Genomic DNA, 13672 nt, shown 5'->3' with positions numbered 1-13672 from the left:
ACCCCTACTGACCCAACACTGAGCTGTTACAACCCTTACTGACCCAACACTGAGCTGTTACAACCCCTACTGACCCAACACTGAGCTGTTACAACCCCTACTGACCCAACACTGAGCTGTTACAACCCTTACTGACCCAACACTGAGCTGTTACAACCACTACTGACCCAACACTGAGCTGTTACAACCCTTACTGACCCAACACTGAGCTGTTACAACCCCTACTGACCCAACACGGAGCTGTTACAACCCCTACTGACCCAACACTGAGCTGTTACAACCCTTACTGACCCAACACTGAGCTGTTACAACCACTACTGACCCAACACTGAGCTGTTACAGCAGAGAGAGAGAGGGAGAGAAAGGAACACACAGACAGAGAGAGAGCGAGAGAGATAGAGACAGAGAGAGAGAGAGAGAGAGTAGCGAGATAGAGACCGGGAGAAAGAGTCAAAGAGAGTGAGCGAGAGAGAGGGGTGGGGTTGGGTCTGGGGCGGAGGGAGGAATGGGAAGAAAAGCAGGGAAGGGAGGGAAAGAGAGTTAGAGAACTTTAGAGACTTTTCAAAGCCAGCCAGACTGTGAAGATATGTGTGTTGAAGGGTCTCTCTGACCCTTTGGGTTTTCTCTTTATTCCCAGTCTGAGCATCTCTGACCATCCGCGCTCTGTAGATGTGCACCCTGGACGCCCTGGAGTCTTTACCAGCCTACCGCTGCAGGATCATGTGTTCTCAGCTCTACTCTACTGTGACTCTGTGTCTGGTCTACTGGTTTTCTCCAGGTATTTAGTTCTACTGTGACTCTGTGTCTGGTCTACCGGTTCTCTCCTGGTATTTAGTTCTACTGTGACTGGTCTACTGGTTCTCTCCAGGTATTTAGTTCTACTGTGACTCTGTGTCTGGTCTACTGGTTCTCTCCAGGTATTTAGTTCTACTGTGACTGTGTCTGGTCTACTGGTTCTCTCCTGGTATTTAGTTCTACTGTGACTGGTCTACTGGTTCTCTCCAGGTATTTAGTTCTACTGTGACTCTGTGTCTGGTCTACTGGTTCTCTCCAGGTATTTAGTTCTACTGTGACTGTGTCTGGTCTACTGGTTCTCTCCTGGTATTTAGTTCTGCTGTGACTCTGTTTCTGGTCTAATGGTTCTCTCCAGGTATTTAGTTCTACTGTGACTGTGTCTGGTCTACTGGTTCTCTCCAGGTATTTATCTTTACTGTGACTCTGTTTCTGGTCTACCGGTTCTCTCCAGGTATTTAGTTCTACTGTGACTGTGTGTCTGGTCTACTGGTTCTCTCCTGGTATTTAGTTCTACTGTGACTGTGTCTGGTCTACTCGTTCTTTCCTGGTATTTAGTTCTGCTGTGACTCTGTTTCTGGTCTAATGGTTCTCTCCAGGTATTTAGTTCTACTGTGACTGTGTCTGGTCTACTCGTTCTCTCCTGGTATTTAATTCTACTGTGACTCTGTGTCTGGTCTACTCGTTCTCTCCTGGTATTTAGTTCTGCTGTGACTCTGTTTCTGGTCTACTGGTTCTCTCCTGGTATTTAGTTCTACTGTGACTCTGTGTCTGGTCTACTGGTTTTCTCCAGGTATTTATCTTTACTGTGACTGTGTCTGGTCTACCGGTTCTCTCCTGGTATTTAGTTCTACTGTGACTCTGTGTCTGGTCTACTGGTTCTCTCCTGGTATTTAGTTCTACTGTGACTCTGTGTCTGGTCTACTGGTTCTCTCCTGGTATTTAGTTCTACTGTGACTCTGTTTCTGGTCTACCGGTTCTCTCCTGGTATTTAGTTCTACTGTGACTCTGTGTCTGGTCTACTGGTTCTCTCCTGGTATTTAGTTCTACTGTGACTCTGTGTCTGGTCTACCGGTTCTCTCCTGGTATTTAGTTCTACTGTGACTCTGTTTCTGGTCTACCGGTTCTCTCCTGGTATTTAGTTCTACTGTGACTCTGTGTCTGGTCTACCGGTTCTCTCCTGGTATTTAGTTCTACTGTGTCTGGTCTACTGGTTCTCTCCTGGTATTTAGTTCTACTGTGACTCTGTTTCTGGTCTACCGGTTCTCTCCTGGTATTTAGTTCTACTGTGACTCTGTTTCTGGTCTACCGGTTCTCTCCTGGTATTTAGTTCTACTGTGACTCTGTGTCTGGTCTACTGGTAATCTCCTGGTATTTAGTTCTACTGTGACTCTTTGTCTGGTCTACTGGTTCTCTCCAGGTATTTAGTTCTACTGTGACTCTGTTTCTGGTCTACTGGTTCTCTCCTGGTATTTAGTTATACTGTGACTCTGTGTCTGGTCTACTGGTTCTCTCCAGGTATTTAGTTATACTGTGTCTGGTCTACTGGTTCTCTCCAGGTATTTAGTTCTACTGTGACTCTGTGTCTCGTCTACCGGTTCTCTCCAGGTATTTAGTTCTACTGTGACTCTGTGTCTGGTCTACCGGTTCTCTCCTGGTATTTAGTTCTACTGTGTCTGGTCTACTGGTTCTCTCCTGGTATTTAGTTCTACTGTGACTCTGTTTCTGGTCTACCGGTTCTCTCCTGGTATTTAGTTCTACTGTGACTCTGTTTCTGGTCTACCGGTTCTCTCCTGGTATTTAGTTCTACTGTGACTCTGTGTCTGGTCTACTGGTTCTCTCCTGGTATTTAGTTCTACTGTGACTCTGTGTCTGGTCTACTGGTTCTCTCCAGGTATTTAGTTCTACTGTGACTCTGTTTCTGGTCTACTGGTTCTCTCCTGGTATTTAGTTCTACTGTGACTCTGTGTCTGGTCTACTGGTTCTCTCCAGGTATTTAGTTCTACTGTGTCTGGTCTACTGGTTCTCTCCAGGTATTTAGTTCTACTGTGACTCTGTGTCTCGTCTACCGGTTCTCTCCAGGTATTTAGTTCTACTGTGACTCTGTGTCTGGTCTACTGGTTCTCTCCAGGTATTTAGTTCTACTGTGACTCTGTTTCTGGTCTACTGGTTCTCTCCTGGTATTTAGTTCTACTGTGACTCTGTGTCTGGTCTACTGGTTCTCTCCAGGTATTTAGTTCTGCTGTGTCTGGTCTACTGGTTCTCTCCAGGTATTTAGTTCTACTGTGACTCTGTGTCTCGTCTACCGGTTCTCTCCAGGTATTTAGTTCTACTGTGACTCTGTGTCTGGTCTACTGGTTCTCTCCAGGTATTTAGTTCTACTGTGACTCTGTGTCTGGTCTACTGGTTCTCTCCTGGTACAACAGATAGTATTTAGTTTGTTGACTATCCGGACTATCCAAATACAGTGTGACCCACTCTATTTATATTCATGACATAAGGCAGCTGATGACTTTTGACCACTATGTCATATAAAATATTTATTTTAACAAATCACATGTGGAGTTGTCTGGCACCCCAGAATTAGAGTGATATTTCAAAGGTCTGGCAGTCCTCGTTCTAAGGACCGCACTGAATTAGTTTATTCTCAACCCCACTCAGGTCCCCCTAAATCCCTTAAGTAGAAACACATAGGGCCCAATAAAGACTGGACACTACAAAACACGTTTCTTTAGCAGGAAACGTTCCTCTCACTTTCATGTGCTGTTTGGACAACAAGCAGCAGTAAGTTTTAAAACCCCTAGAGTTGACGTCTGCGCCCCCCGTGGAAAATCAATTAGCATCATAGAAATATGTCTGTTTAAGCTAGAGATACCAGTTGAAAGAGCTACAGCTGTGTTTGTCAGACCATGAGACACCCCCCCCCCCCAAAAAAAAATCGTTCTTCTCACGGAAACATCCGTAGCGTCTGAATGGTTTTGCTATGAACTATTAAGATGAGACTCTCACGAACACGACGGTGTTCTCCGTTTTGCTCTACGACCCCCACAAGCCCCACGGGACTCGTCTGAAGTCGGTACAGCCTGTATGCCAACTTCTGTCTGCAGCGTCCCAACAGTTTAGACTACACACTAATATGACAGTTGAGACTCTCACGAACATGCACATGTTGATTGTTTTGTTCTAGGACACCCACAAGCCTCACAAGACTCGTCTGAATGTAGCCCAGTACCAGTTTAAAAAATATATATGGAAGTAGAGTATATATTGAAGTAGTTTAGTGTCTAAAATCTGGGGTTAAATATGTGTAATAAAAAAAATATATAATAATTGCCTGATCTTTCTTACATCTCTCAGATACAGGACAGACATCTCTCAGATACAGGACAGACATCTCTCAGATACAGGACAGACATCTCTCAGATACAGGAAAGACATCTCTCAGATACAAGACATCTCTCAGATACAGGACACACATCTCTCAGATACAAGACATCTCTCAGATACAGGACAGACATCTCTCAGATACAGGACATCTCTCAGATACAGGAAAGACATCTCTCAGATACAAGACATCTCTCAGATACAAGACATCTCTCAGATACAGGACAGACATCTCTCAGATACAGGACAGACATCTCTCAGATACAGGACAGACATCTCTCAGATACAGGACAGACATCTCTCAGATACAGGACAGACATCTCTCAGATACAGGACAGACATCTCTCAGATACAGGACAGACATCTCTCAGATACAGGACAGACATCTCTCAGATACAGGAAAGACATCTCTCAGATACAGGACAGACTCTTCAAAACAAATTTCCATTAGATTTGTTGTTGTTCGAGTTATGAATCTGTTTTTCAATGTGTTTCTATGAGCTAATAGAAGTAAAGCCAAATGTTTCATTCCCCCAACCCTTTAGGTATCTTTTTGATACCAAAAGGGGGGGTGTCCTACAATTCCAAATGAAATAGCTAAATTATCCTTGGTATGACCTTCTTAAAACAATTCCAAATGAAATAGCTAAATTATCATTGGTATGACCTTCTTAAAACAATTCCAAATAAAATAGCAAAATTATCATTGGTATGCCCTTCTTAAAACAATTCCAAACGAAATAGCTAAATTGTCCTTGGTATGACCTTCTTAAAACAATTCCATGTGTCAGCATAGTAGAACCCCTCTAGGGTTAGAACCCCTCTAGGGTTAGAACCCCTCTAGGGTTAGAACCCCTCTAGGGTTAGAACCCCTCTAGGGTTAAAGCCGGTCAGTCTCTCACTTTCATGTGTTGTTTGGACAACACGCAGCAGTGTGTTTTAAGGCCAGTCCTTCAGTCCCTGGGGGTTACAACACAAACCAGTCCCAGCATTCTGTCTCTCCATCTTCCCTGTATCTTCAGATAACAGATGAGGGAGTCTATCTATCACCCTGACAGCTCTGTTTAGGATTCGTCCCAAATGGCACCCTATCCCCTGTGAGCCCTAGTCAAAAAGTAGTGCACTATATACCACGATATAGTTTGGGCTCCCGAGTGGCGCGGCGGTCTAAGGCACTGCATCTCGGTGCTAAGAGTCATCACTAAAGTCCCTGGATCAAATCCAGGCCGTATCACATCTGGCTGTGATTGGGAGTCCAATAGGGCGGTGCACAATTGGCCCAGGATCATACGGGTTTGGCCTGGGGTAGGCCGTCATTGTAAATAAGAATTTGTTCTTGACTGACTTGTCTAGTTTTTTGTTTTAATATAGGGAATAGGGTGCCATTTGAGACTCATCCTGAGGTTTTGACAGGCCGTAACACACCTCTAGTCGGAACTAGAAGCACAAGCATTTCACTACACTCGCATTAACATCTGCTAACCATGTGTACGTGACAAATTTGATTTGATTTGATTTGATTCTCAATACAGCATAGCATATAACGTCTTAATACATTCTCCTTTTATTGACTCGTCTTTTTACACAGGTTGGCATTTATTGTCCTAGAATCTTGCCCTAGAAACAACTCTGCAGTGTGGTTACTAGCTGGCATGGTCACAAAGTTATAAAATCTCATTAAAAATCTAACCCAAGCCTTAACCATAACCTTAACCACACTGCTAACCTTAATGTCTGACCCTAAAGTTAAATTCGTCTCATTTTTGTTTTCATACATTTTTTAGAATATAGCCAATTTTGACTTTGCAGCTGGCACATCTAGTGGACATTGCCCCGTTCTGCCTCCAGGACAAGACTCATCCCAATAAACGTCAACCTGCCAGCAAATGGGCTGAAGGAAATAACTACATTTTTGTTAAAAGGCCCAGCGCAGTAAAAAAAACTACGTATTTCCTAAGTTTTATATATATTTCCACATTATGAGGTTGGAATAATACTGTGAACTTGTGAAAACGATGATAATGCCCTTTTAGTGTAAGAGCTGTTTGAAGAGACCACCTGAAATGTCAACGTGTTTTAGTGGGATGGAGTTTTGAAGGTATATTTTGTTTAATAGCCCAATGTAACGGCAGTCGTAATCCTCCTCCTCGGACGAGGAGAGGCGAGAAGGATCGGACCAATACGCAGAGTGGTTAGTTTCCATAGTGATTTAATAATTAACAAAAAGCGATACAAAATAACTACCATGACAGTCCTGTGTGGCGAAACACTGACACAAGAACAAACACACAAGAGAACCCCGGCTGCCTAAGTATGATTCTCAATCAGGGACAACGATTGACAGCTGCCTCTGATTGAGAAACATACCAGGCCGAACACAAAACCCCAACATAGAAAATAACACATAGACAACCCACCCCAACTCACGCCCTGACCAACTAAATAAATACAAGACAAAGGAAAAACAGGTCAGGAACGTGACACCCAAAAAGAAAGAGAATCTCTCTTCCAATAACAGCTCGTTTTCAGTTTTCCCCCTCCCCACTCAGACCACTCACAGACAATCTTGGCTAAATTCTTGCTTGAGAAATTACTCTTTGTGTCACGCCCTGACCTTAGTTATCTATGTTTTCTTTATTATTTTGGTCAGGCCAGGGTGTGACGAGGGTGGGTATGCTTGTTTTTGTATTGTCTAGGGTTTTTTGTATGTCTATGGGGTGTTTGTAAGTCTAGGCATATTGTAGGTCTATGGTGGCCTGAATTGGTTCCCAATCAGAGGCAGCTGTTTATCGTTGTCTCTGATTGGGGATCATATTTAGGTTGCCATTTCCCCTTTTGGTTTGGTGGGTTCTTGTCTATGTGTAGTTGCCTGTCAGCACTTGTTTATATAGCGTCTCGGTTGTGTTTGTTCTGTGTTCATTCGTCTAATTAAAGAGAACGTATGCATACCACGCTGTGCCTTGGTCTCCTCATTACAACGAACGTGACACTTTGCTAAGAAGCTATTTTTTGCTTCTTTTTGACCATTTTAAATGAAAACAAATCACAGTAAAATGTATTTATTTGTTACCCAGAAATGATCATATGAAAGTAGAAAACAGCTGGACCTTTTAAGATACGTTTTGGCCGTAACTCAGAGGGTGTGCCGTCGCTCCAAACAACGCGTCCCAAGTGCCACCCCGCTACTGATATAGTGCACTACGTTTGATCAGAGCCCTTTGGGGATAGAGAGCCGTTAGGGACAGACCGTGTGTAAGGCTGAGGAGGGATTTCAGACCGTGTGTAAGGCTGAGGAGGGATTTCAGACCGTGTGTAAGGCTGAGGAGGGTTTTCAGACCATGTGTAAGGCTGAGGAGGGTTTTCAGACCGTGTGTAAGGCTGAGGAGGGATTTCAGACCGTGCAGAGAGAGAGAGAGAGAGAGATACGGAGCCAGACCACCTGTGGATGAAAAAAAACAAGAGCTTTTTCCTTGAACAGAAATGAAACAAAAGAAACACAGAGGTCTGAGTCATATGAAACACAAGTGAGAAAGGAAACGATGTTAATGCTCGGCGAACATACAACCGTGTTGATATAATGAACTAGTTAAAAATTCTCTGTCAAGTTTCATGTCCTTTATATTGTACCGTTGTATTTATGTCTGAGGTGTACAGAATGTGACCCCTATGACTTCACAAACACAGATACAGTGGCAAGAAAAAGTATGTGAACCCTTTGGAAATATCCTGGATTTCTGCATAAATTGGTCCTAACATTTGATCTGATCTTCATCTAGGTCACAACGATAGACAAACACAGTCTGCTTAAACTAATAACACACAAACAATATATACGTTTTCATGTCTTTATTGAACACACCGTGTAAACATTCACAGTGCATGGTGGGAAAAGTATGTGAACCCTTGGATTTAATAACTGGTTCAGCCTCCTTTGGCAGCAATAACCTCAACCAAATGTTTTCTGTAGTTGTGGATCAGACCTGCACAACGGTCAGGAGGAATTTTGGACCATTCCTCTTTACAAAACTGTTTCAGTTCAGGAATATTCTTAGGATGTCTGGAGTGAACTGCTCTCTCGAGGTCATGCCACAGCATCTCAATGGGGTTGAGGTCAGGACTCTGACTGGGCCACTCCAGAAGGTGTATTTTCTTCTGTTGAAGCCATTCTGCTGTTTTGGGTCGTTGTCCTGTTGCATCACCCAACTTCTGTTGAGCTTCAATTGGCGGACAGATAGCCTAACATTCTCCTGTAAAATGCCTTGATAAACTTGGGAATTCATTTTTCCGTCGATGATAGCAAGCTGTCCAGGCCATGATGCTCCCTCCACCATACTTTACAGTTGGGAGGACGTTTTGATGTTGGTGTGCTGTGCCTTTTTTTCTCCACACATAGTGTTGTGTTCCTTCAAAACAACTCAACTGTAGTTTCATCTGTCCACAGAATATTTTGCCAGAAGCGCTGTGGAACATCCAGGGTCACTTTTGCCAACTTTTTTTGGACAGCAGTGGCTTCTTCCGTGGTGTCCTCCCATGAAGAACATTCTTGTTTGGTGTTTTATGTATCGTAGACTCGTCAACAGAGATGTTAGCATGTTCCAGATGTTTCTGTAAGTCTTTAGCTGACACTCTAGGATTCTTCTTAACCTGATTAAGCATTCTGTGCTGTGCTCTTGCAGTCATCTTTGCAGGACGGCCACTCCTAGGGAGAGTAGCAACAGTGATGAACTTTCTCCATTCATAGACAATTTGTCTTACCGTGGACTGATGAACATCAAGGCTTTTAGAGATACTTTTGTAACCCTTTCCAGCTTTATGCAAGTCAAAAATTCTTAATCTTGGGTCTTCTGAGATCTCTTTTGTTCGAGGCATGGTTCACATCAGACAATGATTCTTGTGAATAGCAAACTCACATTTTGTGAGTGTTTTTTATAGGGCAAGGCAGCTCTAACCAACATCTCCAATCTCGTCTCATTGATTGGACTCCAGGTCAGCTGACTCCTGACTTCAATTAGCTTTTGGAGAAGTCATTAGCCTCGGGGTTCACATGCTTTTTCCAAACTACACTGTGAATGTTTAAACAATGTAGTCAATATAGACAAGAAAAATACAATATTTTGTGTGTTATTAGTTTAAGCACACTGTGTTTGTCTATTGTTGTGACTTAGATGAAGATCAGATCAAATTTGATGACCAATTTATGCAGAAATCCAGGTTATTCCAAAGGGTTCACATACTTTTTCTTGCCATTGTAAGTGACAGTGCTAATATTTTATCAGACTAGTAGGACTATGTTAGTTAACTGATAAATCTATAGATGAATATGGTGTATGATTGTAACACTGGGGTGCCTTTCCCCTTCCTGTCTGTTTCTCCTCTGTGTATTTGTCAACGCCTCCTTCTTCTCTGTCTGCGGAGTGAGAACCTTGTCGTAATAACTGTCAGTCTTGTCCAGGCTAGTTGGAAGACAGACTCGATAGCATCAGACTCGATAGCACACTTCAGCCTGCTTGAACGTAACAGAAACACATTTGGGTGTGTAAACTGAGTTATACGACTGTGTGTATCATCTCCCTGTCCGTAGGTTTTAGGATTAAACTCAACCGATTGTGTTATGAAAGTCTGACATGGATTTTATCTTCCATTTTTTGTTGTTGCTGCAAGAGCCCTATTAACCCACACCTTACATTGTCAGTAGTCCTCAGGACTATTCTTCCCCCTATTAACACACACCTTACATTGTCAGTAGTCCTCAGGACTATTCTTCCCCCTATAAACCTCCACCCTGGTTGTCAGTAGTCCTCAGGACTATTCTTCCCCCTATTAACACACACCTTACATTGTCAGTAGTCCTCAGGACTATTCTTCCCCCTATAAACCTCCACCCTGGTTGTCAGTAGTCCTCAGGACTATTCTTCCCCCTATAAACCTCCACCCTGGTTGTCAGTAGTCCTCAGGACTATTCTTCCCCCTATTAACCTACACCCTGGTTGTCAAGGGTCCTCAGGACTATTCTTCCCCCTATAAACCTCCACCCTGGTTGTCAGTAGTCCTCAGGACTATTCTTCCCCCTATAAACCTCCACCCTGGTTGTCAGTAGTCCTCAGGACTATTCTCCCCCCTATTAACCTACACCCTGGTTGTCAAGGGTCCTCAGGACTATTCTTCCCCCTATAAACCTCCACCCTGGTTGTCAGTAGTCCTCAGGACTATTCTTCCCCCTATAAACCTACACCCTGGTTGTCAGTAGTCCTCAGGACTATTCTTCCCCCTATAAACCTCCACCCTGGTTGTCAGTAGTCCTCAGGACTATTCTTCCCCCTATTAACCTACACCCTGGTTGTCAGTAGTCCTCAGGACTAATCTTCCCCCTATAAACCTCCACCCTGGTTGTCAGTAGTCCTCAGGACTATTCTTCCCCCTATAAACCTCCACCTTGGTTGTCAGTAGTCCTCAGGACTATTCTTCCCCCTATTAACCTACACCCTGGTTGTCAGTAGTCCTCAGGACTATTCTTCCCCCTATAAACCTACACCCTGGTTGTCAGTAGTCCTCAGGACTATTCTTCCCCCTATAAACCTCCACCCTGGTTTTCAAGGGTCCTCAGGACTATTCTTCCCCCTATAAACCTCCACCCTGGTTGTCAGTAGTCCTCAGGACTATTCTTCCCCCTATAAACCTCCACCCTGGTTGTCAAGGGTCCTCAGGACTATTCTTCCCCCTATAAACCTCCTACACTTGGTTGTCAGTAGTCCTCAGGACTCCTACACTTGGTTGTCAGTAGTCCTCAGCTGCCTTCTTGTGTGGAACGAAGGCTTAACAAAAGTAGCTACTGGGGAAATGACATGTCATTAACATTATATAACTTGATTTAAGCGTGTTCAGTGTTCATATTCTCCCAAGAACATGTCAGCAAATGTGAAGCTAGAAAAAAAATCACAGAGTTAAGAAGGGAAGTTTTCTTGGTTCTACAGGGCCTTCAGAAAGTATTCATACCCCTTGACTACTTCCACATTGTGTTGTCTTACAGCCTCAATTAAACATTTATTAAATAGATTTCTGCTGAAAAATAGTTTTGACTCACGCTACAGACTGCTATATCGCTCCACTTATACAGGACCAGTAAAGGCCCCAATGCACTACTTCTGTGAGGAATAATAATGAATAAAATAATAACATTTTAGATATATTTTTATTTTATTTAGATTATTCAGGGGGTGCTGCAGCACCCTCAGCACCCATACTTCCCACGGCTATGCCGATTGGTCGACGTGTAAACATCTAAAAGCTGACTATCTCTTTAAGCATGGTGAAGTTATTATTTAGGCTTTGGATGGTGTAGCAATACACCCAGTCACTACAAAGTAACAGGCGTCCTTCCTAACTCAGTTGCCGGAGAGGAAAGAAACTGTTCAGGGATTTCACCACGAGGCCAATAGGGATTTAAAAAATTATTACAGAGTTTAATGGTCATGATAAGAGAAAACTGAGGATGGATCAACAACATTGTAGTTACTCCACAATACTAACCTAAATGACAGAGTGAAAAGAAGGTAGCCTGAACAGAATACAAATATTCCAAAACGTGTGTCCTGTTTGCAACAAGGCACTTTAGTAATACTGCCAAAAATGTGGCAAAGATATACATTTTTTTGTCCTGAATACAAAGTGTTTGGGGCAAATCCAATGCAACACATTACTGAGTACCGCTCTTCATATTTTCAAGTGTGGTGGCTGCATCATGTTATGGGTATGCTTGTCATCGACATGGACCATGGACGACAGATTATTTTTTAGGATAAAAAGAAACAGAATACAGCTATAAGCACAGGCAAAATCCTAGAGGAAAACCTGGTTCAGTCTGCTTTCCAACAGACACTTGTCACGTTCTTCGTCCTCCTCGTCTGAGGAGGAGTAGTTGGAAGGATCGGAGGACCAAAATGCAGCGTAGTATCTGTTCATCATGAATTTAATAAACAGAGAACACTGAACAAACTATACAAAACAATAAAACGAAAGTGAAGCTATATAAGAAATATGCTGACACAAGCAACTAACATAGACAATCACCCACAACCCACAATGACAAAACAGGCTACCTAAATATGGTTCCCAATCAGAGACAACGACTAACACCTGCCTCTGATTGAGAACCATATCAGGCCAAACACAGAAACAGACAAACTAGACATACAACATAGAATGCCCACTCAGATCACACCCTGACCAAACAAAACATAGAAACATACAAAGCAAACTATGGTCAGGGCGGGACGACACTAGGAGACAAATTCACCTTTCAGCAGGACAATAACCTAAAACACAAAGCCATTCAAGACGCCATTGAATGTTCCTGAGTGGCTTAGTTACAGTTTTGACTTAAATCGGCTGTAAATATATGGCAATACTTGGAAATGGCTGTCTAACAATGATAAACAATTAACTTGACAGAGCTTGAGTAGTAAAAAAAATTATAATGGGAAAATATTGTACAATCCAGGTGTGAAAAGCACTTAGAGACGTACCCAGAAAGACTCACAGCTGTAATCACTCTTAGAGACTTACCCAGAAAGACTCACAGCTGTAATCACTCATAGAGACTTACCCAGAAAGACTCACAGCTGTAATCGCTCTTAGAGACTTACCCAGAAAGACTCACAGCTGTAATCACTCTTAGAGACGTACCCAGAAAGACTCACAGCTGTAATCGCTCTTAGAGACTTACCCAGAAAGACTCACAGCTGTAATCGCTCATAGAGACTTACCCAGAAAGACTCACAGCTGTAATCGCTCTTAGAGACTTACCCAGAAAGACTCACAGCTGTAATCACTCTTAGAGACTTACCCAGAAAGACTCACAGCTGTAATCGCTCATAGAGACTTACCCAGAAAGACTCACAGCTGTAATCGCTCATAGAGACTTACCCAGAAAGACTCACAGCTGTAATCGCTCTTAGAGACTTACCCAGAAAGACTCACAGCTGTAATCGCTCTTAGAGACTTACCCAGAAAGACTCACAGCTGTAATCACTCTTAGAGACTTACCCAGAAAGACTCACAGCTGTAATCGCTCATAGAGACTTACCCAGAAAGACTCACAGCTGTAATCGCTCATAGAGACTTACCCAGAAAGACTCACAGCTGTAATCGCTCATAGAGACTTACCCAGAAAGACTCACAGCTGTAATCGCTCTTAGAGACTTACCCAGAAAGACTCACAGCTGTAATCACTCTTAGAGACTTACCCAGAAAGACTCACAGCTGTAATCGCTCATAGAGACATACCCAGAAAGACTCACAGCTGTAATCACTCTTAGAGACTTACCCAGAAAGACTCACAGCTGTAATCGCTCATAGAGACTTACCCAGAAAGACTCACAGCTGTAATCGCTCATAGAGACTTACCCAGAAAGACTCACAGCTGTAATCGCTCTTAGAGACTTACCCAGAAAGACTCACAGCTGTAATTGCTCATAGAGACTTACCCAGAAAGACTCAC

General features: G+C 43.1%; 1 protein-coding gene across 5 annotated transcripts in view; it reads left to right on the top strand.

Moving 5' to 3' along the window:
- Positions 1-531: 531 nt before the first annotated feature.
- The window catches only part of LOC139544433 (angiopoietin-1 receptor-like), a 79883-nt gene continuing 66742 nt past the window's right edge, over positions 532-13672 (top strand). The window contains exon 1 of one of the 5 annotated variants that reach the window (XR_011668871.1): positions 532-778. Coding sequence is in view for 2 of the 5 variants with exons in the window: in XM_071351515.1 (XP_071207616.1) it covers positions 670-778 (109 nt within the window). In the remaining 3 variants the exon portion in view is untranslated. Of the gene's footprint in view, positions 779-1535; positions 1586-3126; positions 3161-13672 lie in introns of those variants that run through there. The other 4 variants (XM_071351515.1, XM_071351518.1, XM_071351516.1 and 1 more) reach the window with 4 other exon arrangements.

This window comes from Salvelinus alpinus, chromosome 18, assembly GCF_045679555.1.
Source record: "Salvelinus alpinus chromosome 18, SLU_Salpinus.1, whole genome shotgun sequence".
NCBI lineage: Eukaryota > Metazoa > Chordata > Actinopteri > Salmoniformes > Salmonidae > Salvelinus > Salvelinus alpinus.
Note: the sequence above shows the minus strand (reverse complement) of the source record. Positions and strands in the feature narration are given on the sequence as shown.